Source organism: Thalassophryne amazonica, chromosome 9 (genome assembly GCF_902500255.1).
Source record: "Thalassophryne amazonica chromosome 9, fThaAma1.1, whole genome shotgun sequence".
NCBI classification, from domain to species: domain Eukaryota; kingdom Metazoa; phylum Chordata; class Actinopteri; order Batrachoidiformes; family Batrachoididae; genus Thalassophryne; species Thalassophryne amazonica.
This window is the reverse complement of record NC_047111.1, coordinates 10,738,497-10,766,036: the sequence shown is the minus strand read 5'-3', so window position 1 is coordinate 10,766,036 and position 27,540 is coordinate 10,738,497. Positions and strand designations below refer to the sequence as shown.

Here is a 27,540-nt window from a genome sequence, read left to right as displayed (position 1 = left end):
AGCGACAGAATCACCTCAAAATCTCTCATCAGCTGTTAAAATTTTCACTGAAAACCAGCTTAATTTTTTCGAACCATGTCCACTTCGATGTGCCTCACAGGTTTAGAAAAAATTTTGATCAAACAAAGCGCCAGTCTCTCAGCAACTTCTCAGACAAAGGAATTCCGACGAGGGGCTGGACGACTCCTCCCACAAGGAGTGCTCACAGGCAAATGACGTCACCGTCAGGCATGGAAAAACTCATGCACGCGCACGAGGGTTCAAGCATGTCTGACGTAAAAACATATGAATGAAATCCATATAGTTTTTGAAAAAAATAAAAAGGACCTATACTTTACGGACAGCCCTCGTAAATGTTTTAAAATATCTCTGAATAAAATATCAGTAAAATAATCAAAACATAATTGGGGTATTCAATGTCATACAACTGTTGTGATTTTTTTAAACAAAATGTAGTTGTCCCACACTATTGCCGTAATTTCCACCACAACACTGTAATGTCCCTTTAAACAGTTTGTATGAAAGATTGTTTGGGTAGTTTCTATGGAGATAAACAGTGACATCAGAGCACATGTATATAGCGCCAAATCACAACAAACAGCTGCCCCAAGGCGCTTTATATTGTAAGGCAATGGTGTGGTGGAAATTACATTTACAAGGCCAATAGTGCCCGTAGTTAAAGAATCACCCACAGACACACAGAGAGAGACACACAGACTCAGAGAGAGACACACAGACTCAGAGAGAGAGACACACAAACACACAGAGACTCAGAGAGAGACACACAGACTCAGAGAGAGAGACACAAAGACACACAGAGAGAGACGCACAGACACACACAGACTCAGAGAGAGACACACAGACTCAGAGAGAGAGACACACAGACACACAGAGACTCAGAGAGAGACACAGAGACACACAGAGAGAGACACACAGACACACAGAGAGAGACACAGACACACACAGACTCAGAGAGAGACACACAGACACACAGAGAGAGAGACACCCAGACACACACAGACTCAGAGAGAGACACACAGACACAGAGAGAGAGAGACACCCAGACACACACAGACTCAGAGACACACAGACACACACAGACTCGGAGACACACAGACTCAGAGAGAGAGACACAGACACACACAGACTCAGAGAGAGACACACACTCAGAGAGAGAGACACACAGACACACACACACTCAGAGAGAGACACACAGACTCAGAGAGAGAGACACACACAGACACACAGACTCAGAGAGAGACAGACTCAGAGAGAGAGACACACAGACGCACAGAGACTCAGAGAGAGACACACAGACTCAGAGAGAGAGACACACAGCCTCAGAGAGAGACACAGAGACACAGAGAGAGAGACACACAGACACACACACAGACTCAGAGAGAGACAGAGAGACACACAGAGAGAGAGACACAGACACACACAGACTCAGAGAGAGACACACAGACACAGAGAGAGACACACAGACACACAGACTCAGAGAGACACACATAGACTCAGAGAGAGAGAGACACCCACACAGAGAGACACACATAGACTCAGAGAGAGAGAGACACACACAGAGAGAGACACACAGCCACAGAGAGAGACACACAGACTCAGAGAGAGAGACACACAGACACACAGCCTCAGAGAGAGACACACAGACTCAGAGAGAGAGAGAGAGACACAGACACACACAGACTCAGAGAGAGAGACACAGACTCAGAGAGAGAGAGAGACACAGACACACAGAGAGACACACAGACACATAGACTCAGAGAGAGAGACACAGACTCAGAGAGAGAGAGACACAGACACACAGAGAGACAGAGACACACTCTTGGTCTTTGTGGCGCTTTTGTGGCTCATTAAAATTCAAGAATTTGAGATAAAAACCTGAAATTTCATTGAAATCTCAGTCATTGCTTGTTACGTTATTGACGTTATTCTGTCTCTGCCTTCAGATGGGTGACAGGGGATTGGGAGGAGTGCAGCGCCTCCTGTGGTCAGACAGGGTGGCAGCGTCGCTTGGTTAGCTGCCAGAAGGCATCCAGCAGGGGGCAGCACATGCACTCAGTACCCAGCAAGTTCTGCAGTGATGGACGCCCGGAGGGAAAACGAACCTGTAACCGTCACCCCTGCCCTGATTCCTGGCGCTCTGGACCCTGGACTCGGGTATGAACACAGTACCATCTGTTCAGACCTCTTCCTCCTCATACTCTAAGTTCTTCGAGCTGTCTTTGTGCACTCTGATCTGTGTTGTGGTGTGTCTGGACAGAGGAGGCTGTGCTTCAGGACTCTGCTAGGACTGCACTGACTGGGACATGTTCAAAGAAGCCTGCAGTCACCATCTTGATGAACTTGCGACATAGTTTGTTCGTGTGCCGCCTTTTACAGGGACATGATCATTCCTGGATGGCGTGTTAAAATGTTTCCCAACAATAAGCCATGGGTCAGGAGGTCAGTTAAGACTTGTATCCAGGCCAAGAGACTTGCATCAGGCTCCGAGCGACACACAGCCACTCAGGAGGTGAACACTGGGATTTTAAAAAGTCTATAAAATTAAGATGGAGAACAAGATGGTGATGAATAATCTGGGATCTGCTTGGTCGAGCATGAAAGCCACTGCAGGCCTCCAACACTAAAACCAGCAGGATCGTGTCTTTTGATGGGTTTGAGTCTAATGTTGAATTAGCAATTGCTCTTAACTGTTTTATACAGATTTTGATGCGTTTGATTTTTGTCAGGAAATACAGGAAGTGAGAGTGAACGGAACTGTTTGGGAACAGGGTCCATTCTCCACTGGTTCCCCACAGGGATGTGAGCTCTCTCCTGTCTTGTTCATCCTCTACGTAAACATGTGCCGTATTAGCAGAGAGGATAGAACTATTTTAAAGTTTGCAGGCGACACAGTTATTGTTTTTAGATTTTTTTATCCATTGATGTTTTAACTCATCTTGTTTTTTATTGTATCTTGGGGTCGTCCTTGTTGTTCTTTTAGCCTTTTAGCACTGTCGTTACTTTGTCTTCTTCTCTGTTGATCTCTGTGTTTACAAAATGAGATGACTCACTCACTGTAAACCAAATTTAGCCAAGGGTATAATAATAAATAGAATCAGAATCTGGTAAACCCACCCAGTGTCACATAGGCTATCTCGAAAAAAGTAGACTGAAGGATGTCACTTTGATGAGTGTCAAAATGTCCTGAAATCCATCCATTCATTAATTTTCTGTACCTACTTTTCCTGTTCAATCAATCAACCAATCAACTTTTTTCTTATATAGCGCCAAATCACAACAAACAGTTGCCCCAAGGCGCTCCACATTGCAAGGCAAGGCCATACAATAATTATGAAAAACCCCAACGGTCAAAACGACCCCCTATGAGCAAGCACTTGGCCACAGTGGGAAGGAAAAACTCCCTTTTAACAGGAAGAAACCTCCAGCAGAACCAGGCTCAGGGAGGGGCAGTCTTCTGCTGAGACTGGTTGGGGCTGAGGGAAAGAACCAGGAAAAAGAGATCGATCACTAATGATTAAATGCAGAGTGATGCATATGGAGCAAAAAGAGAAAGAAACAGTGCATCATGGGAACCCCCCCACAGTCTACGTCTAAAGCAACATAACCAAGGGATGGTCCAGGGTCACCCGATCCAGCCCTAACTATAAGCCTTAGCGAAAAGGAAAGTTTTAAGCCTAATCTTAAAAGTAGAGAGGGTATCTGTCTCCCTGATCTGAATTGGGAGCTGGTTCCACAGGAGAGGAGCCTGAAAGCTGAAGGCTCTGCCTCCCATTCTACTCTTACAAACCCTAGGAACTACAAGTAAGCCCGCAGTCTGAGAGCGAAGCGCTCTAATGGGGTAATATGGTACTACGAGGTCCCTAAGATAAGATGGGACCTGATTATTCAAAACCTTATAAGTAAGAAGAAGAATTTTAAATTCTATTCTAGCATTAACAGGAAGCCAATGAAGGGAGGCCAACACGGGTGAGATATGCTCTCTCCTGCTAGTCCCCGTCAGTACTCTAGCTGCAGCATTCTGAACCAACTGAAGGCTTTTTAGGGAACTTTTAGGACAACCTGATAATAATGAATTACAATAGTCCAGCCTAGAGGAAATAAATGCATGAATTAATTTTTCAGCATCACTCTGAGACAAGACCTTTCTGATTTTAGAGATATTGCGTAAATGCAAAAAGGCAGTCCTACATATTTGTTTAATATGCGCTTTGAATGACATATCCTGATCAAAAATAACTCCAAGATTTCTCACAGTATTACTAGAGATCAGGGAAATGCCATCCAGAGTAACGATCTGGTTAGACACCATGCTTCTAAGATTTGTGGGGCCAAGTACAATAACTTCAGTTTTATCTGAGTTTAAAAGCAGGAAATTAGAGGTCATCCATGTCTTTATGTCCGTAAGACAATCCTGCAGTTTAGCTAATTGGTGTGTATCCTCTGGCTTCATGGATAGATAAAGCTGGGTATCATCTGCGTAACAATGAAAATTTAAGCAATACCGTCTAATAATACTGCCCAAGGGAAGCATGTATAAAGTGAATAAAATTGGTCCTAGCACAGAACCTTGTGGAACTCCATAATTAACTTTAGTCTGTGAAGAAGATTCCCCATTTACATGAACAAACTGTAATCTATTAGACAAATATGATTCAAACCACCGCAGCGCAATGCCTTTAATACCTATGACATGCTCTAATCTCTGTAATAAAATTTTATGGTCAACAGTATCAAAAGCAGCACTGAGGTCCAACAGAACAAGCACAGAGATAAGTCCACTGTCCAAAGCCATAAGAAGATCATTTGTAACCTTCACTAATGCTGTTTCTGTACTATGATGAATTCTAAAACCTGACTGAAACTCTTCAAATAGACCATTCCTCTGCAGGTGATCAGTTAGCTGTTTTACAACTACCCTCTCAAGAATCTTTGAGAGAAAAGGAAGGTTGGAGATTGGCCTATAATTAGCTAAGATAGCTGGGTCAAGTGATGGCTTTTTAAGTAATGGTTGAATTACTGCCACCTTAAAGGCCTGTGGTACATAACCAACTAACAAAGATAGATTGATCATATTTAAGATTGAAGCATTAAATAATGGTAGGACTTCCTTGAGCAGCCTGGCAGGAATGGGGTCTAATAAGCATGTTGATGGTTTGGATGAAGTAACTAATGAAAATAACTCAGACAGAACAATCGGAGAGAAAGAGTCTAACCAAATACCGGCATCACTGAAAGCAGCCAAAGATAACGATACATCTTTGGGATGGTTATGAGTAATTTTTTCTCTAATAGTCAAAATTTTGTTAGCAAAGAAAGTCATGAAGTCATTACTAGTTAAAGTTAATGGAATACTCAGCTCAATAGAGCTCTGACTCTTTGTCAGCCTGGCTACAGTGCTGAAAAGAAACCTGGGGTTCTTATTTTCTTCAATTAGTGATGAGTAGAAAGATGTCCTAGCTTCACGAAGGGCTTTCTTATAGAGCAACAAACTCTTTTTCCAGGCTAAGTGAAGATCTTCTAAATTAGTGAGACGCCATTTCCTCTTACGGGTTATCTGCTTTAAGCTACGAGTTTGTGAGTTATACCACGGAGTCAGACACCTCTGATTTAAAGCTCTCTTTTTCAGAGGAGCTACAGCATCCAAAGTTGTCTTCAATGAGGATGTAAAACTATTGACAAGATACTCTAACTCCCTTACAGAGTTTAGGTAGCTACTCTGCTCTGTGTTGGTATATGACATTAGAGAACATAAAGAAGGAATCATATCCTTAAACCTAGTTACAGCGCTTTCTGAAAGACTTCTAGTGTAATGAAACTTATTCCCCACTGCAGGGTAGTCCATCAGGGTAAATGTAAATGTTATTAAAAAATGATCAGACAAAAGGGAGTTTTCAGGGAATACTGTTAAGTCTTCTATTTCCATACCATAAGTCAGAACAAGATCTAAAATATGATTAAAGTGGTGGGTGGACTCATTTACTTTTTGAGCAAAGCCGATAGAGTCTAATAATAGATTAAATGCAGTGTTGAGGCTGTCATTCTCAGCATCTGTGTGGATGTTAAAATCGCCCACTATAATTATCTTATCTGAGCTAAGCACTAAGTCAGACAAAAGGTCTGAAAATTCACAGAGAAACTCACAGTAACGACCAGGTGGACGATAGATAATAACAAATAAAACTGGTTTTTGGGACTTCCAATTTGGATGGACAAGACTAAGAGACAAGCTTTCAAATGAATTAAAGCTCTGTCTAGGTTTTTGATTAATTAATAAGCTGGAATGGAAGATTGCTGCTAATCCTCCGCCCCGGCCCGTGCTACGAGCATTCTGACAGTTAGTGTGACTCGGGGGTGTTGACTCATTTAAACTAACATATTCATCCTGCTGTAACCAGGTTTCTGTTAGGCAGAATAAATCAATACGTTGATCAATTATTATATCATTTACCAACAGGGACTTAGAAGAAAGAGACCTAATGTTTAATAGACCACATTTAACTGTTTTAGTCTGTGGTGCAATTGAAGGTGCTATATTATTTTTTCTTTTTGAATTTTTATGCTTAAATAGATTTTTGCTAGTTATTGGTGGTCTGGGAGCAGGCACCGTCTCTACGGGGATGGGGTAATAAGGGGATGGCAGGGGGAGAGAAGCTGCAGAGAGGTGTATAAGACCACAGCTCTGCCTCCTGGTCCCAACGCTAGACAGTCACAGTTTGGAGGATCCCAAAAAATTGGCCAGATTTCTAGAAATGAGAGCTGCTCCCTCTAAAGTGGGATGGATGCCGTCTCTCCTAACAAGACCAGGTTTTCCCCAGAAGCTTTGCCAATTATCAATGAAGCCCACCTCATTTTTTGGACACCACTCAGACAGCCAGCAATTCAAGGAGAACATGCGGCTAAACATGTCACTCCCGGTCTGATTGGGGAGGGGCCCAGAGAAAACAACAGAGTCCGACATTGTTTTTGCAAAGTTACACACCGATTCAATGTTAATTTTAGTGACCTCCGATTGGCGTAACCGAGTGTCATTACTGCCGACGTGAATTACAATCTTACCAAATTTACGCTTAGCCTTAGCCAGCAATTTCAAATGTCCTTCGATGTCGCCTGCTCTGGCCCCCGGAAGACAATTGACAATGGTTGCTGGTGTCGCTAACTTCACATTTCTCAAAACAGAGTCGCCAATAACCAGAGTTTGATCCTCGGCGAGTGTATCGTCGAGTGGGGAAAAACGGTTAGAGATGTGAACGGGTTGACGGTGTACACGGGGCTTCTGTTTAGGGCTACGCGTCCTCCTCACAGTCACCCAGTCAGCCTGCCTTCCCGACTGCACGGGGTCTGCCAGGGGGGAACTAACGTGCGGCTAAGCTACCTTGGTCCGCACCGACTACAGGGGCCTGGCTAGCTGTAGAATTTTCCACGGTGCGGAGCCGAGCCTCCAATTCGCCCAGCCTGGCCTCCAAAGCTACGAATAAGCTGCACTTATTACAAGTACCGTTACTGCTAAAAGAGGCCGAGGAATAACTAAACATTTCACACCCAGAGCAGAAAAGTACGGGAGAGACAGGAGAAGCCGCCATGCTAAAACGGCTAAGAGCTAGTAGCTACGCTAAGCTAGCGGATTCCCAAGCAGGGAATCCGACACTAGACAGGCTGTGGAGCAGCACAGGTAACGCACGACAACAGTGCTAAAATAAAATAAAAATCCACTAGACAGGCTGTGGAGCAGCACAGGTAACGCACAACAACAGTGCTAAAAAATAAAATAAAATAAAAATAAAAATCCACTGGACAGGCTGTGGAGCAGCACAGGCAATGCACGACAACAGTGCTAAAACAAAATAAAAATCCACTAGACAGGCTGTGGAGCAGCACAGGTAACACACGACAACAGTGCTAAATAAAATCCACTGGACAGGCTGTGGAGCAGCACAGGTACGCACGACAACAGTGCTAAAAAAAAATAAAATCAAAATCAAAATCCACTGGACAGGCTGTGGAGCAGCACAGGTAACGCACGACAACGGTGCCAAAACAAAACAAAAAACCACTAGACAGGCTGTGGAGCAGCACAGGTAACGCACGACAACAGTGGTAAAAAATAAAATAAAAATCCACTGGACAGGCTGTGGAGCAGCACAGGTAACGCACGACAACGGTGCCAAAACAAAACAAAAAACCACTAGACAGGCTGTGGAGCAGCACAGGTAACGCACGACAACAGCGCCAAAAAAAATAAAATAAAAATCCACTGGACAGGCTGTGGAGCAGCACAGATAACACACGACAACAGTGCTAAAAAATAAAATAAAAATCCACTGGACAGGCTGTGGAACAGCACAGGTAACACACGACAACAGTGGTAAAAAATAAAATAAAAATCCACTGGACAGGCTGTGGAACAGCACAGGTAACACACGACAACAGTGGTAAAAAATAAAATAAAAATCCACTGGACAGGCTGTGGAGCAGCACAGGCAACACACGACAACAGTGCTAAAAAATAAAATAAAAATCCACTGGACAGGCTGTGGAGCAGCACAGGTAACGCACGACAACAGTGCCAAAAAACAAAACAAAAATCCACTGAACAGGCTGTGGAGCAGCACAGGTAACGCACGACAACAGTGCTAAAAAATAAATAAAAATCCACTGAACAGGCTGTGGAGCAGCACAGGTAACGCACGACAACAGTGCTAAAAAATAAAATAAAAATCCACTGAACAGGCTGTGGAGCAGCACAGGTAACGCACGACAACAGTGCCAAAAAACAAAACAAAAATCCACTGAACAGGCTGTGGAGCAGCACAGGTAACGCACGACAACAGTGCTAAAAAATAAAATAAAAATCCACTGAACAGGCTGTGGAGCAGCACAGGTAACGCACGACAACAGTGCTAAAAAATAAAATAAAAATCCACTGGACAGGCTGTGGAACAGCACAGGTAACACACGACAACAGTGGTAAAAAATAAAATAAAAATCCACTAGACAGGCTGTGGAGCAGCACAGGCAACACACGACAACAGTGCTAAAAAATAAAATAAAAATCCACTGGACAGGCTGTGGAGCAGCACAGGTAACGCACGACAACAGTGCCAAAAAACAAAACAAAAATCCACTGAACAGGCTGTGGAGCAGCACAGGTAACGCACGACAACAGTGCTAAAAAATAAAATAAAAATCCACTGAACAGGCTGTGGAGCAGCACAGGTAACACACGACAACAGTGCTAAAAAATAAAATAAAAATCCACTGAACAGGCTGTGGAGCAGCACAGGTAACACACGACAACAGTGCTAAAAAATAAATAAAAAATCCACTGAACAGGCTGTGGAGCAGCACAGGTAACGCACGACAACAGCGCTAAAATAAAATAAAAATCCACTGGACAGGCTGTGGAGCAGCACAGGTAACGCACGACAACAGTGCTAAAATAAAATAAAAATCCACTGGACAGGCTGTGGAGCAGCACAGGTAACGCACGACAACAGCGCTAAAATAAATAAAAATCCACTGGACAGGCTGTGGAGCAGCACAGGTAACGCACGACAACAGTGCTAAAATAAAATAAAAATCCACTGGACAGGCTGTGGAGCAGCACAGGTAACGCACGACAACAGTGCTAAAATAAAATAAAAATCCACTGGACAGGCTGTGGAGCAGCACAGGTAACGCACGACAACAGCGCTAAAATAAAATAAAAATCCACTGGACAGGCTGTGGAGCAGCACAGGTAACGCACGACAACAGTGCTAAATAAAATAAAATCCACTGGACAGGCTGTGGAGCAGCACAGGTAACGCACGACAACAGTGCTAAAATAAAATAAAAATCCACTGGACAGGCTGTGGAGCAGCACAGGTAACGCACGACAACAGCGCTAAAATAAAATAAAAATCCACTGGACAGGCTGTGGAGCAGCACAGGTAACGCACGACAACAGTGCTAAAATAAAATAAAATCCACTGGACAGGCTGTGGAGCAGCACAGGTAACGCACGACAACAGCGCTAAAATAAAATAAAAATCCACTGGACAGGCTGTGGAGCAGCACAGGTAACGCACGACAACAGTGCTAAAATAAAATAAAAATCCACTGGACAGGCTGTGGAGCAGCACAGGTAACGCACGACAACAGTGCTAAAATAAAATAAAAATCCACTGGACAGGCTGTGGAGCAGCACAGGTAACACACGACAACAGTGCCAAAATAAAATAAAAATCCACTAGGCAGGCTGTGGAGCAGCACAGGTAACGCACGACAACAGCGCTAAAATAAAATAAAAATCCACTAGGCAGGCTGTGGAGCAGCACGACAACAGTGCTAAAAAATAAAATAAAAATAAAAAACGAAAGCGTTAGCAAGCTAGTTAGCTTGCCAACGCTGATGAAGGTTAGCTGATAAAAGTGCTCCGTCGCGATGCTTCGACCGTTAGAGGTCTTCTTTAGGCGTTGGAGCACGGTGAAAAAGTAAAAAAAAGTAAAAAAGTCTTGAAAAAGACTGTTAATTCAAAGAACTCAAACAGCTCAGTTCAAACAGCTAACAGATACAGCAGAACACCGCTGTGCTCCGGAACAGCAGTTCCGGCCACTCCCTGAGGGAGCTGGAGCCTTTCCCAGCAGACCTCAGGTCAGAGGCGGGGTTGACCCTGGACACTCACTCACACCAGCTTGTAGACCATCTTACTGAGAATGATGTTTTTGAGCCACTTCAGTCTGCTTTCAGAAAACATCACTCCACAGAGACAGCGCTTACCAGAGTGGTGAATTTCTGTGTGCAATGGATTCAGACACCACGATAGTTTTAGTGCTTTTGGATCTTAGTGCTGCATTTGATACTGTGGGTCATCGTGTTTTACTTGATAGGCTGGAAAATTACTTTGGGATTACTGGAAGTGTTCTTGCTTGGCTGACGTCATACTTGTCCAGTCGTTCTTATTGTGTTATGTATAATAACACTACTTCTGGCCTTGGTAAAATGAAATTTGGGGTTCCACAGGGGTCTGTGTTAGGCCCCTTGCTTTTCTTACTTTATATGGCGCCCCTTGGACATATTCTGCAGCATTACGGGATTGCCTTTCATTGTTATGCTGATGATACTCAATTGTACATGCCGGTAACTGCTGGTAATCTTGCCCATATAAAAGCCTTGGAAGATTGCCTTATATCTGTGAGAAGTTGGTTGTCTAGTAATTTCCTACTCTTGAATTCTGATAAGACTGAAATGATGATTCTTGGTCCAGCCAGACATCGGCATCATTTTGACCAGTTGGTGCTTAATTTGGGTTCGTGTGTTGTGCATCATACGGACAAAGTGAGGAATCTTGGAGTACTTTTCGATCCTACATTATCTTTTGGCACCCACATTAGAGACATTGCAAGGACTGCCTTCTTTCATCTGTGAAATGTGGCGAGGATTCATCCCATCCTGTCTATGGCTGATGCTGAGACTTTGATACATGCGTTTATTTCTTCCAGACTGGATTATTGTAATGCTTTATTTTCTGGCCTGCCGCAGTCTAGCATTCGAGGATTTCAGTTGGTACAGAATGTTGCTGCCAGACTTTTGACACAAAGTAGAAGGTTTGACCACATTACTCCCATTCTGGCATGCCTTCATTGGCTACCGGTTTCTACCAGATCGGATTTTAAAGTTTTATTGTTGGTTTATAAAATTGTTCATGGACTGGCACCTTCCTACCTGGTGGACTTGGTTAAGCCCTATGTACCTGCGAGGCCCTTGTGTTCGGAGGGCGCAGGGCTTCTGTGTTTTCCGAGGATGAACAAGAAGTCTGTGGGGTATAGAGCCTTCTCCTACCATGGTCCGACTCTTTGGAACGATCTACCTGCTGTTATTAGGCAGTCTGACACGGTGGAGACTTTTAAATCAAGACTGAAGACCCACTTTTTTAGACTGTGTTATCATTAATTTAATCTGTTTGTGTTTGCTTTGTAATTTATTTTTATTCTACTGTGTTTTATCTTTTTATTGTGCTTTTCTTGCTTTTAATTTTGATTTTAGATTAATTTGTGTTGTGAATTGTGTGAAGCGCCTTGGGGCGACTTTGTCGTGAGTTGGCGCTATATAAATTAATAAATTGAAATTGATTAAATTGACCTACAGTCAGCTTAGAGTCACTACTTTATCTAACCTGCATGTCTTTGGCAGTGGGCGTAGCCAAATGCACCTGGAGGGTGGGGAGAACATGCAAACTCCACACAGAAAGGACCAGATGGGAAGAGAACCTGGGACCTTTTTGCTGTGAGCTAACAGTGCGAACCCTCACTGTGCTGCCTGATTATTTACCTTGGGTGTTTCCAAGCTTGCGATTGGCTAAGCACACCTGACTGAGTCAGTTAGCTGTGGGTGGACCAGGATCAGGACGGGTGCCGTCCTGGTCCAGGGTCAGGTACTCCAGTCTAGACCTTGCTTGGATCTGTGCTGAAATAAATCCAGAAACTGTTGTTGTTGTTTCCGTGTGCAGTGTTCGGTGACTTGTGGCAATGGGACTCAGGAGCGACAGGCTGTGTGTTTGAATCCTGAAGGCTCTGCTGGAAACTGCAGTGACCAAAAACCAAACACACTGCGCACCTGCCACGCCCCATCCTGCAACGGTGAGCTGTCAGCCAATGACACATCAGACATTTACGTGGTGACAGCAAGGTCGTTAGTTCTGACTGTGTCTTGTCCTGTGCAGGTGACCAGAAGAACTTCATCATCCAGTGGCTGTCTCGGTCCACCACAGACTTTCAAACACCAAACCCCAACTCCAGTAATGCAGCCGCCTTTCTCCTCCTCTTCCTTTTTATCCACGCTAGCGTGAAAAGCAGTACGCACAAACTGTAAAGTGTCAGAATACTCAGTCTGCGTTTTATCGTAGTTGAACGGTACCCATATGACCACCACAGTGCGCAAATGGATGACACTCCGCTGTCCCATGATGCAGCTGAACCCTGGTAACCAAAGAAGAACTTCCTGGAAAAACTGAAAGACAGCAGACGTATGTAAAAAGGGTCACGGCGTCCGACAGGCCATGGAACTAGGGACCGTTGAAAAGGAGTGTAGAAATGTTTGCAGTCTTCAAGAGTATTCTTCCACAGACTCCCCCTCCTTTCTTCCACAGACTCCCTTCCTTCCGTAGACTCCCTCTCCTTTCTTTCGTAGACTCCTTCTCCTTTCTTTCGCAGACTCCCCCTCCTTTCTTCCACAGACTTCCCCTCCTTTCTTTCGTAGACTCCCCCTCATTTCTTCCGCAGACTCCCCCTCCTTTCTTCTGCCGACTCACCCTCCTTTCTTCCGCAGACTCCCCCTCCTTTCTTCTGCCGACTCACCCTCCTTTCTTCCGCAGACTCCCCCTCCTTTCTTCTGCAGACTCTTCTTCCTTTCTTCCATAGACTCCCTCTCCTTTCTTTTGCAGACCCCCCCCTTCCTTTCTTCCGCAGACTCCCTCTCCTTTCTTCTGCAGACTCCTCTTCCTTTCTTCCGTAGACTCCCTCTCCTTTCTTTTGCAGACCCCCCTCCTTTCTTCCGCAGACTCCCCCTCCTTTCTTTCGCAGACTCCCCATCCTTTCTTTCGCAGACTCCCTCTCCTTTCTTCTGCAGACTCCCCCTCCTTTCTTCCGCAGACTCCCCCTCCTTTCTTTCACAGACTCCCCCTCCGTTCTTTCACAGACTCCTCCCCCTTTCTTTCGCAGACTCCCCCTCCTTTTTCCTGCAGACTCACCCTCCTTTCTTCCGCAAACTCACCGTCCTTTCTTTCATAGACTCCTCCTCCTTTCTTCCACAGACTCCTCCTCCTTTCTTCCGCAGACTCCCCCTCCTTTCTTCCACAGACTCCCCCTTTCTTCCGCAGACTCCCCCTTTCTTCCGCAGACTCCCCCTTCTTTCTTCCCCAGACTCCCACTCCTTTCTTCCTTTCTGTTAGTCCCCTGTCACACCTGGTCGATTTAGTCAGTGTGTGCCAACCGTATTAAAAAATGCTGGTGTATGTCTAATAAGTTCTGGGTATGTTTTTTATAAATTAAGAGCATGTTGAAGCACGCTGATGTTCGTCCTGATTAGCTGAGCTCCTCAAAAAAATTTTGGGCACGCTGAAAATTTTCAACGAGTGCCAGCGTGTGACTCACACGTCCGGCATGTGCGGGACATAAGATGTAGGTAAGTTATGTGATTGTTGTCACACGTTTCTTGTAATTTACTCATAAGTCTAAATACGTCCATGAATGGTGTCCACTGATTGGCTGAAAGCTGCGTCCTCATGCAAACAGACTGTTTCATTCACACACGGAGTAAATATGAAGTCTGACCTGTTTGCTTCAGTCAGATTCATCATCACAATCTGACGAACACGTATCCACATAAAGCTCCTGATTTTGGAAAACGACGTCTGAAAATACTTTAGTTCCTTGTCGTGGCTGAACCGTAGTGTTTTAAAGCAAGTGCCTCATTGGTTTTTCTGCTGCAGGTGTGTTTCTCAGAGGATGCCGGTGTCACAACTGATCACACAGAAGTGCTGTGATGATTTAAACTTTTAAAGCACCAGTTGACCACATTCAGACCTGATTAGACCTGATCAGAATCAAGTGTGATCAGGTGTGATCAGACCTAATGAAGCACTGTGATGATTAAACTTTTAAAGTACCATCACTTTCTGTCATTCATTCAGGGCAGCATTCACCACAGCCATTAGTCGACTCATCAGCATTCTGGCCACAATTAAAATGGTCAACCAAGATTTTATTTATATATATATATATATATATATATATATATATACAGTGAGGAAAATAAGTATTTGAACACCCTGCGATTTTGCAAGTTTTCCCACTTAGAAATCATGGAGGGGTCTGAAATTTTCATCTTAGGTGCATGTCCACTGTGAGAGATGTAATCTAAAAAAAAAATTCCGGAAATCACAATGTATGATTTTTTAAATAATTTATTTGTATGTTACTGCTGTAAATAAGTATTTGAACACCTGTGAAAATCAAAGTTAATGTTTGGTAAAGTAGCCTTTGTTTGCAATTACAGAGGTCAAATGTTTCCTGTAGTTCTTGACCAAGTTTTCACACACTGCAGCGGGGATTTTGGTCCACTCCTCCATACAGATCTTCTCCAAATCTTTCAGGTTTGGAGTTTCAGCTCCCTCCAAAGATTTTCTATTGAGTTCAGGTCTGTAGACTGGCCAGGCCACTCCAGGACCTTGAAGTGCTTCTTATGGAGCCCCTCTTTAGTTGCCCTGGCTGTGTGTTTGGGGTCATTGTCATGCTGGAAGACCCAGCCATGACCCATCTTCAATGCTCTTACCGAGGTAAGGAGGCTGTTTGCCAAAATCTCGCAATACATGACCCCATCCATCCTCCCTTCAATACGGTGTAGTTGTCCTTTCTCCTTTGCAGAAGAGCACCCCCAGAGTATGATGTTTCCACCCCCATGCTTCACGGTTGGGATGGTTTTCTTGGGGTTGTTCTCATCCTCTAAACATGGTAAGTGGAGTTGATTCCAAAAAGCTCTATTTTGGTCTCATCTGACCACATGACCTTCTCCCATGCCTCCTCTGGATCATCCAGATGGTCACTGGTGAACTTCAAACGGGCCTGGACATGTGCTGGCTTGAGCAGGGGGACCTTTCCCACCCTGCAGGATTTTAAACCATGACAGCATCATGTGTTACTAATGTAATCTTTGTGACTGTGGTCCCAGCTCTCTTCAGGTCATTGACCAGGTCCTCCTGTGTAGTTCTGAGCTTTCTCAGAATCATCCTTACCCCACAAAGTGAGATCTTGCATGGAATCTCAGACCGAGGGAGATTGACAGTCATCTTGTGTTTCTTCCACTTTCTAATAAATAATCATAACAGTTGTTGTCTTCTCCCAAGCTGCTTGCCTGTTGTCCTGTAGTCCATCCCAGCCTTGTGCAGATCTACAGTTTTGTCCCTGGTGTCCTTAGACAGCTCTTTGGTCTTGGCTATGATGGACAGGTTGGATTGTGATTGACTGAGTGTGTGAACAGGTGTCTTTTATACAGGTTACAAGTTCAAACAGGTGCAATTAATACAGGTAAAGAGTGCAGAATAAGAGGGCTTCTTAAAGAAAAATTAACAGGTCTGTGAGAGACAGAATTGTTGCTGGTTGGTAGGTGTTCAAATACTTATTTGCAGCAGTAACATACAAATAAATTATTAAAAATCATACATTGTGATTTCCGGATTTTTTTTTTTTTTTTTTTGATTATGTCTCTCACAGTGGACAAGCACCTAAGATGGAAATTTCAGACCCCTGCATGAATTCTAAGTGGGAGAACTTGCAAAATCGCAGGGTGTTCAAATACTTATTTTCCTCACTATATATATATATATATATATATATATATATATATATATATATATATATATATATATATATATAAAAAACGGCTGAGCGGATCCTTGTCATTTGATTGGTGCTTTGTATGTCACATGATGTGGATTAATTCATCCCATTTGTGTTGCATTGCATTTAGAGTGTGGCTTCGTTCCATTTAGTGCAAATTTGGTTCCATACATTTGGTACCATTGCACTCTGCACACACCCACATGCGCGCACTTCCTCGTGCATGCACATGTACGCGCCCGTGTAATCATGCACGTGTGCACATGCTCGTGCACATGTGTGTGTACACACATGCGCATGCACGTGCACACACAACAAATCCACTGAGCTGTCTGGAGGCTGTTGGCAGGAAGTTGAAAAGCTGAACTCATTTCTGATGTGATTTTTTTTTTGCTGCACTGAGGATGTACACAGTCTTTTTTGGTAGTACACGCACGCACAAGTGCCGACCAGGTTTCGTGTGTGGGCGGGGGACAACGACTCTACCGACACATAATTTGATTGAGCTAACTGACACTACTAATTCTTTTAAGACACACACACACACACCACACACACACACACACACACACACACACACACACACACACACACACACACACACACACACACAAAACAAATCCACTGTGTCTGGAGGCTGTCAGCAGGAAGAAGAAAAGCTGGACTCATTTCTGACGTGATGTTTTTTCGCTGCACTGAGGACGTACACGGACGTACATGCAACCGGCACACGGGGGACAACGACACGATGATTTGATTGATTCCTCCAGGACGGAGAACATGTTTTCATTAAAATAAGGGGGTTTGGCTGGAGGAAGACAAGATATTTAATGTTCAAACTGATAAACCTTATTGTTTTTGTGCAAATATTTGCTCATTTTGAAATGGATGCCTGCAACACGTTTCAAAAAAGCTGGGACAGTGGTATGTTTACCACTGTGTTACATCACCTTTCCTTCTAACAACACTCAATAAGCGTTTGGGAACTGAGGACACTAATTGTTGAAGCTTTGTCGGTGGAATTCTTTCCCATTCTTGCTTGATGTACGACTTCAGTTGTTGAACAGTCCAGGGCCTCCGTTGTCGTATTTTGCGCTTCATAATGCGCCACACATTTTCAATGGGCGACAGGTCTGGACTGCAGGCAGGCCAGTCTCGTACCCGCACCTTTTTACTACGAAGCCACGCTGTTGTAACACGTGCAGAATGTGGCTTGGTATTGTCTTGCTGAAATAAGCAGGGACGTCCCTGAAAAAGACGTTGCTTGGATGGCAGCATGTGTTGCTCCAAAACCTGGATGTACCTTTCAGCATTGATGGTGCCATCACAGATGTGTAAGTTGCCCATGCCATGGGCACTAACACACCCCCATACCATCACAGATGCTGGCTTTTGAACTTTGCACTGGTAACAATCTGGATGGTCTTTTTCCTCTTTTGTCTGGAGGACATGACGTCCATGATTTCCAAAAACAATTTGAAATGTGGACTCATCAGACCACAGCACACTTTTCCATTTTGCGTCTGTCCATTTCAAATGAACTCACGCCCAGAGAAGGCAGTGGCATTTCTGGATGTTGTTGATGTATGGCTTTCACTTTGCATGGTAGAATTTTAACTTGCACTTGTAGATGTTGTGACGAACTGTGTTAACTGACAATGGTTTTGAGATGAGATGAGATTTATTGTCATTGTCATTACACGAGTGCAACAACAAAATTACGTTTACACTCCAATTACCTCAGACAAATTACAGCAATTAATCTACAATTATTACTTGTTTACCGTAATAATGGCATACATCAGAATTAAAGACAACACATATACATTTGACTTTGTTTATGTGCACTAAACTTGAAGCAGTCCATCATCCGAATTGTGGTAAAGTGGGTGAAGGCCGCAGCAGGCAGGGCCCACGCCGGTTCCTGAGCCCACGCGATAAGATCCTTTACACAGTGATGTTGGTTTTTAATGCAGTGCCGCCTGAGGGATCGAAGGTCACGGCCATTTAAAGTTGGTTTTCAGCCTTGCCGCTTATGTGCAGAAAGTTCTCCAGATTCTCTGAATCTTCTAAATATATTATGGACTGTAGATGATGGAATCCCTAAATTCCTTGCAATTGAACGTTGAGAAACATTGTTCTTAAACTGTTTGACTATTTTTTCATACACTTGTTCACAAAGTGGTGATCCTCACCCAGTCTTCTGTATATTTTGTTCTCATTGAAAACACTCGTTCATGTTTCAAATGACACTGTTGCGAAATCTGCTCTTTTGTTTATATTTGATGCTAGCGCTCACGGCTTGCGTTTAATTGTTATATAAATAAATAAATGGACTGCGTTTATATGGCGCTTTTCCACCTGCATCAGATGCTCAAAGTGCTTTACAATAATGCCTCACATTCACCCTGATGTCAGGCTGCTGCCATACAAGGTACTCACTACACACCGGGAGCAACTAGGGGATTAAAGACCTTATCCAAGGGCCCTTAGTGATTTTCCAGTCAGGCTGGTCTCAAGCCCAACACTTAACCACTAGACATCACCTCCCCCATGTCATATCAACTTTAAAAGTAATTATACCGATGAACTCATCTTCACCTTCTGATGACTGCGCACAGCAAAGTTTTAGTTTTACCACAGCACAGTTTCTTTAACTGGCAAAGAAGCAAAAGACACGAGTAAACAGGGTGCTAACAGCTAATGCTAGATGATAGCTCCGTCCCAAGAACAAAAGTAAGAAATTAACAATGAGGTCCTGAAAAGAAACACCATAAAACATCAAATTTAAAGAAAATAAGCTTATTTTAGGCTCTTTTTTAAGTTTAAGATGATTTTTGTGTATTTTAAACACTTCGTTGTTTGAGCAGAGAAGTTTTCTAAACACATGAAGTGATCTGAACAGGAGTGAACTTGTTCCAACTTGTGGTTAAAAAACTGGTTGTGACTGGATGAAAACATGTTTTTTTTTCCCTCCACAAACTAATGATGAGTTGATGATTTGATGTGTTATTTTATTTCATTTTATTTTTGTTCGTCTGCGTGATTGACAGCTGCTGCCATTGTGTTTCCAGGGCAGCGTTGCCGTGGCGACCGTTCTGTGTTTTGTGGGATGGAGGCGTTGAGTCGGTACTGTACCATTGCTGGATACAGACAGATGTGCTGCAAATCCTGCAGCGACTCGAGCAGCAGGTATGGAGTGTTCCGTTATGACCTGCAGGCGGCGCCAGTGTCCACATGTTGCCTGATTTTGTGCCTCTGGTTTTGAAATTAACACTTGTTTTTCCGGCTTATAGCTTGTGGAATTCAAGCACACAAGATGTGACATCAGCGTCTGACAGTGACATCACCAGAACACCGCCTCCCACTTTCACTGCAACCCCGGCTCCCACCAGCAGGGGCAGCACCACTGACTTCACCTATGTGGAATATGAGGATTATGAACAGTTCTCGTCCTACGAGGACTCGCCGCCCCCGACAACAACGTCCCCAGTGCCCTCTGCCCCAGAGTTCCACAGTACAGCACTGTGGGTGGAGCCTGATGATGTCATCAGAGGTGGACCCAGTGTCACCAACAGAACATCAGGAGGGAGGAGCCATAAAGTCAGAGTGACAGGGAGCAAACCTTCAACATCTTTACCCTTCTCATCGTCTATGACCCTGACCCGAGCGGACGAGAAGAAGGAGAACGAGGTCCCGTATCGGGTCTTTGGACTGGACACGGACCGCAGCCAGCAGAGTGTCTTTGTGCCACGCATGCCGCCATTCCATGAACGCACACAAAACAAACGCATCCAGGAACTTCTAAACGAGAAGCGCCGGCAGGACGTTCTGAGCAGACCCGGTCGGGCCAAAGACCCGGAGTCCTGAGTCCTCGTGCATCTTTTGATCGCAGTCAGCTAATGAGGCCTAAAGGCCTGGCACCACTGCTGAGAACCAGTGAGGACCTTCCAGAAGTTCCAGAGAACTAATCCTGGTCAATCCAGATTCAACCTCCACAGCTGAAACTCTAAAAGTCCGACACACTCAAGTTATTGTTTCCAAAACACATTTTTAAATGCACTGTGGTTAGACCACGCCCCCTTCATCAAACATGTGTGGCCAAAGCCATGGTTTAGAAATGCCCCGCCCAAAGGTGTGGCCAAAGTCTAAGCTCCTCCCAACCATTCCACTAGGAAGAAATGATGATTGTTGAAAGAAATGGACTTGAATGCTTCACATAAGAAACAACTGTTTCAAAGGGCTTGAACCACTAAATGAACCAAATAAGTCACAGTTTCACTGTTCTGAAGCACTCAAAAGACAAAATGACGAAGCAGCTGCTGCACAAATGATTCACTGTTTCAAAGTGTTTGGAATAAAATGAAAATAATTTACATTTTTAGAACACTGTAATGGTGACATCTAGTGGACAGTCGAAGCTCTGATGATGAATTCCAGGTGACAATCTTTAGGGACTGCCCCCAAGACTCCACAGAATATAGAAAAAAACAATCTTGCAGTTCGGTGAGTCGTACATACCGAAGGCTGAAAGTCACGGAAACGTTGATAACGTGAGTTTTGTTGTGCTGCATGCATGGGCGGGGCCTAGTGATGGGTCAAGGGGTCCACTCCCACTTTGTCTTGCAAAGGTCTCTTGGATGTGTAGGGGGAGAAGCTTCTCAAAGTGGGCAGTGTCTTTGTTTTGAACCAATCGGACAAAACCACATCATGTTGATTTCTACAGATCTCAGTGCCACGTGTATATACAGTAGTGTTCAGAATAATAGTAGTGCTATGTGACTAAAAAGATTAATCCAGGTTTTGAGTATATTTCTTATTGTTACATGGGAAACAAGGTACCAGTAGATTCAGTAGATTTACACAAATCCAACAAGACCAAGCATTCATGATACGCACACTCTTAAGGCTATGAAATTGGGCTATTAGTAAAAAAAAAAAAAGTAGAAAAAGGGGGTGTTCACAATAATAGTAGCATCTGCTGTTGATGCCACAAACTCAAAACTATTATGTTCAAACTGCTTTTTTAGAAATCCTATGAATCACTAAACTAGTATTTAGTTGTATAACCACAGTTTTTCATGATTTCTTCACATCTGCAAGGCATTCATTTTGTTGGTTTGGAACCAAGATTTTGCTTGTTACTAGTGTGCTTGGGCTCATTGTCTTGTTGAAACACCCATTTCAAGGGCATGTCCTCTTCAGCATAAGGCAACATGACCTCTTCAAGTATTTTGACATATCCAAACTGATCCATGATACCTGGTATGCGATATATAGGCCCAACACCATAGTAGGAGAAACATGCCCATATCATGATGCTTGCACCACCATGCTTCACTGTCTTCACTGTGAACTGTGGCTTGAATTCAGAGTTTGGGGGTCGTCTCACAAACTGTCTGTGGCCCTTGGACCCAAAAAGAACAATTTTACTCTCATCAGTCCACAAAATATTCCTCCATTTCTCTTTAGGCCAGTTGATGTGTTCTTTGGCAAATTGTAACCTCTTCTGCACATGTCATTTATTTAACAGAGGGACTTTGCGGGGGATTCTTGCAAATAAATTAGCTTCACACAGGCATCTTCTAACTGTCACAGCACTTACAGGTAACTCCAGACTGTCTTTGATCATCCTGGAGCTGATCAATGGGTGAGCCTTTGCCATTCTGGTTATTCTTCTATCCATTTTGATGGTTGTTTTCCTTTTTCTTCCACGCGTCTCTGGTTTTTTTTTTGTTGTTGTTCATTTTAAAGCATTGGAGATCATTGTAGATGAACAGCCTATAATTTTTTGCACCTGCGTATAAGTTTTCCCCTCTCCAATCAATTTTTTAATCAAACTATGCTGTTCTTCTGAACAATGTCTTGAACGTCCCATTCTCCTCCATTTTCAAAGACAAAAGCATGTTCAACAGGTGCTGGCTTCATCCTTAAATAGGGGACACCTTATTCACACCTGTTTGTTCCACAAAATTGACGAACTCACTGACTGAATGCCACACTACTATTATTGTGAACACCCCCTTTTCTACTTTTTTTTTTACTAAGCCCAATTTCATAGCCTTAAGAGTGTGCATATCATGAATGCTTGGTCTTGTTGGATTTGTGAGAATCTACTGAATCTACTGGTACCTTGTTTCCCATGTAACAATAAGAAATATACTCAAAACCTGGATTAATCTTTTTAGTCACATAGCACTACTATTATTCTGAACACTACTGTAAATCGCATATGTTTTGGTCCATATCTCCCTTAATATTTGTCCTGTTGAGCTAATGTTTTTTATATGTTCTTCATGTGATTCTCTTCAAGAATCATGTACTGAATTTTATCGACAGCACACTAAAAAAGTGTAGCAGGCCCATGAAAAGGTGTAATTTGTGCTCTCAGAGGCACTGCCGCGGTGCGGGTCGGCCGGCTGAGGGTTGTGACCTGTAACATCTGGATGCTGTCATCAGTGTCAGTATCAGGTCAGTGATGTGCATCAGGCCGAGTCCGTTAAAAACATTTCAGTACTGTTTACCTCTTTTTGGTGTGTTGGTGATTCTTGAAGAGAATCACGTGAGGAACACATAAAAAAATGAGTCTGAAGGGAGATATGGACCAAACCATAGTACATGTGGCACTAAGATCATCGTGGTTCCGAGGTTGTATCGGTACCACTAGTACTGAGGCTCTGAGGTCTCCAGACATCATCATGTCAACCACAGACCACTTCCTGTTGTCTTATTACGTATAGCGCCATCTCTGGTGGTCATCCTGAAGTGTGCAGAAGTTGAAAATATGTTTCATTTATGTGACTCGCTTTCATTCCATTTGTTTCAGATCCAGTCTGAACCGGAACTGTAAATTATTCAGATCAGGTGCAAACTTTGTTTTTGTTTTTTTCTTTTTCTCTTGTTCCTTCAATAAAACAAAAACCTGCTTCCACCTGCTGCTGGTTTGACTTTTCTGTTTTGTTCAGACTCACTGGTCAAAGGGTCGGAAGTCATTGAAGCCAAACCCGGGGCAGCGAGCCCGACCTCCAACGTCATCACCACAGCCCGTCGCACAAAAGCGGGAGAAGGGATTAAGCTGGGATATCGTGGTTATCCTGGCTCAATTTATCTATGATCTGGTTACACAAAAGCATGATGGTGGACAGCGGGACACGTTCTTGTTTGAGAGACCGTGGAGCTGCTCTAGACCAGGTTCAGTGCCAGGATCCATTTCATCCTGTTACTAACCCCAAAACGTGAATCAGCTGCAACAGTGATTGTGATTCAGAGTGGAGTTAAGCGGAGCAGGATTTTCTTTCACCGGAACAGATCAAATCTCGTATCTCAGATGTACAGTAGTGTTCAGAATAATAGTAGTGCTATGTGACTAAAAAGATTAATCCAGGTTTTGAGTATATTTCTTATTGTTACATGGGAAACAAGGTACCAGTAGATTCAGTAGATTCTCACAAATCCAACAAGACCAAGCATTCATGATATGCACCTCTTAAGGCTATGAAATTGGGCTATTAGTAAAAAAAAAAAGTAGAAAAGGGGGTGTTCACAATAATAGTAGCATCTGCTGTTGACGCTACAAACTCAAAACTATTATGTTCAACTGTTTTTTTTAGCAATCCTGTGAATCACTAAACTAGTATTTAGTGTATAACCACAGTTTTTCATGATTTCTTCACATCTGCGAGGTATTAATTTTGTTGGTTTGGAACCAAGATTTTGCTTGTTTACTAGTGTGCTTGGGGTCATTGTCTTGTTGAACACACCCATTTCAAGGGCATGTCCTCTTCAGCATAAGGCAACATAACCTCTTCAAGTATTTTGACATATCCAAACTGATCCATGATACCTGGTATGCGATATATAGGCCCAACACCATAGTAGGAAGAAACATGCCCATATCATGATGCTTGCACCACCATGCTTCACTGTCTTCACTGTGAACTGTGGCTTGAATTCAGAGTTTGGGGGTCGTCTCACAAACTGTCTGCGGCCCTTGGACCCAAAAAGAACAATTTACTCTCATCAGTCCACAAAATTTCCTCCATTCTCTTAGGCAGTTGATGTGTTCTTTGGCAAATTGTAACCTCTTCTGCACGTCTTTATTTAACAGAGGGACTTTGCAGGGGATTCTGCAATACAATTAGCTTCACACAGGCGTCTTCTAACTGTCCACAGCAATTACAGGTAACTCCAGACTGTCTTTGATCATCCTGGAGCTGATCAATGGGTGAGCCTTTGCCATTCTTGTTATTCTTCTATCCATTTTGATGGTTGTTTTCCGTTTTCTTCCACGCGTCTCTGTTTTTTTGTTCATTTTAAAGCATTGGAGATCATTGTAGATGAACAGCCTATATTTTTTGCACCTCGTATAAGTTTTCCCCCTCTCCAATCAACTTTTTAATCAACTACGCTGTTCTTCTAAACAATGTCTTGAACGTCCCATTTTCCTCAGGCTTTCAAAGAGAAAAGCATGTTCAACAGGTGCTGGCTTCATCCTTAAATAGAGGACACCTGATTCACACATGTTTGTTCCACAAAATTGACAACCTCACTGACTGAATGCCACACTACTATTATTGTGAACACCCCCTTTTCTACTTTTTTTTACTAATAGCCCAATTTCATAGCCTTAAGAGTGTGCATATCATGAATGCTTGGTCTTGTTGGATTTGTGAGAATCTACTGAATCTACTGGTACCTTTTTCCCATGTACAATAAAAAAGAGTACTCAAAACCTGGATTAATCTTTTAGTCACATAGCACTACTATTATTCTGAACACTACTGTACCTTCTGGAAATTGTAGCTGAACTTTCAGGTCCATCCATCCATTTTCTTCCGCTTTATCCGGAGTCGGGTCGCGGGGGCAGCAGCTCAAGCAAAGCTGCCCAGACCTTCCGATGCACACACACCAGACCATTTCAGGGTCTTTTGAAGAAAATCCTCCTCTGTTTCTACTTCATCATGAGCTGTATGACTGAGACAGTCTCCAGTCACAGCCACAGAACTGATAACAACTCCTGTGTTGTCTGGGTGTCTTGGTGGCTTTCCTCACTCTCTCCTTCACTTTCTGAGACTGTCTCCTCCACACAGATTTATCACAGAGTGTCAAACTGTTTGTATTTCTTCATGTATGTGTGTGTGTGTGTGTGTGTGTGTGTGTGTGTGTGTGTGTGTGTGTGTGTGTGTGTGTGGTGTGTGTGTGTGTGGGTGTGTGTCGGTAAGGGCCTCCTGGTCAACAGGTGTTGCTGTTGCAGGTGATTGCGTGTTACACCATCCGTTCCATGGGGTGGCGCTAAAGATTTAACTTGGTTGGTCACCTTCACTGTTGGTCATTGACAGAAGACGAGTGGAGCATCATGGAAAAGCTCGCCGGCAAGGTTGGGTATGATTGCTTTGAAATGTAATCCAAAAGTAATCAGATTACAAGTAATCCAAATGTATGTATACTCAACAAAAATATAAACGCAACACTTTTGGTTTTGCTGCCCATTTTGTATAGATGAACTCAAAGATCTAAAACTTTTTCCACATACACAATATCACCATTTCCCTCAAATATTGTTCACAAACAGTCTAAATCTGTGATAGTGAGCACTTTGCTGAGATAATCCATCCCACCTCACAGGTGTGGCCATATCAAGATGCTGATTAGACACCATGATTAGTGCACAGGTGTGCCTTAGACTGCCCACAATAAAAGGCCACTCTGAAAGGTGCAGTTTTGTTTTATTGGGGGGGATACCAGTCAGTATCTGGTGTGACCACCATTTGCCTCATGCAGTGCAACACATCTCCTTCGCATCATCTGTGAAGAGAACACCTCTCCAACGTGACAAACGCCAGTGAATGTGAGCATTTGCCCACTCAAGTCGGTTACGACGACGAACTGGAGTCAGGTCGAGACCCCGATGAGGACGACGAGCATGCAGATGAGCTTCCCTGAGACGGTTTCTGACAGTTTGTGCAAAAATTCTTTGGTTATGCAAACCGATTGTTTCAGCAGCTGTCCAAGTGGCTGGTCTCAGACGATGTTGGAGGTGAACATGCTGGATGTGGAGGTCCTGGGCTGGTGTGGTTACACGTGGTCTGCGGTTGTGAGGCTGGTTGGATGTACAGCCAAATTCTCTGAAACGCCTTTGGAGACGGCTTATGGTAGAGAAATGAACATTCAATACACGAGAAACAGCTCTGGTTGACATTCCTGCTGTCAGCATGCCAATTGCACGCTCCCTCAAATCTTGCGACATCTGTGGCAAAGTGCTGTGTGATAAAACTGCACCTTTCAGAGTGGCCTTTTATTGTGGGCAGTCTAAGGCACACCTGTGCACTAATCATGGTGTCTAATCAGCATCTTGATATGGCACACCTGTGAGGTGGGATGGATTATCTCAGCAAAGGAGAAGTGCTCACTATCACAGATTTAGACTGGTTTGTGAACAATATTTGAGGGAAATGGTGATATTGTATATGTGGAAAAAGTTTAGATCTTTGAGTTCATCTCATACAAAATGGGAGCAAAACCAAAAGTGTTGCGTTTATATTTTTGTTGAGTGTACATACATACATGTAATCCACATGTATTCTTTCAAAGTAATCCTACCCAACCTTGCTCGCCGGGAAAGCCCTTGTGATCAAGCAACTCTCCTGCGTATTGAATCAGGGAAGTCTGCGTAAGAAGGAAGTTTCTTTGTGCTTCCTGTAGGAACTGTTAATCAATCAATCAATCAATCAATTTTTTATATAGCGCCAAATCACAACAAACAGTTGCCCCAAGGCGCTTTATATTGTAAGGCAAGGCCATACAATAATTATGTAAAACCCCAACGGTCAAAACGACCCCCTGTGAGCAAGCACTTGGCTACAGTGGGAAGGAAAAACTCCCTTTTAACAGGAAGAAACCTCCAGCAGAACCAGGCTCAGGGAGGGGCAGTCTTCTGCTGGGACTGGTTGGGGCTGAGGGAGAGAACCAGGAAAAAGACATGCTGTGGGGGGGAGCAGAGATCGATCACTAATGATTAAATGCAGAGTGGTACATACAGAGCAAAAAGAGAAAGAAACAGTGCATCATGGGAACCCCCCAGCAGTCTACGTCTATAGCAGCATAACTAAGGGATGGTTCAGGGTCACCTGATCCAGCCCTAACTATA

General features: G+C 43.6%; 1 protein-coding gene across 1 annotated transcript in view; it reads left to right on the top strand.

Moving 5' to 3' along the window:
- LOC117516729 (A disintegrin and metalloproteinase with thrombospondin motifs 2-like) overlaps positions 1–20,878 on the top strand; it is a 117,794-nt gene extending 96,916 nt beyond the window's left edge. The window contains exons 21-25 of the mRNA XM_034177561.1: positions 1,965–2,175; positions 12,509–12,638; positions 12,722–12,796; positions 19,469–19,586; positions 19,691–20,878. Coding sequence (XP_034033452.1) covers positions 1,965–2,175; positions 12,509–12,638; positions 12,722–12,796; positions 19,469–19,586; positions 19,691–20,264 — 1,108 coding nt within the window. The 3' untranslated portion in view covers positions 20,265–20,878. The remainder of the gene's footprint in view (positions 1–1,964; positions 2,176–12,508; positions 12,639–12,721; positions 12,797–19,468; positions 19,587–19,690) is intronic.
- Positions 20,879–27,540: the final 6,662 nt, after the last annotated feature.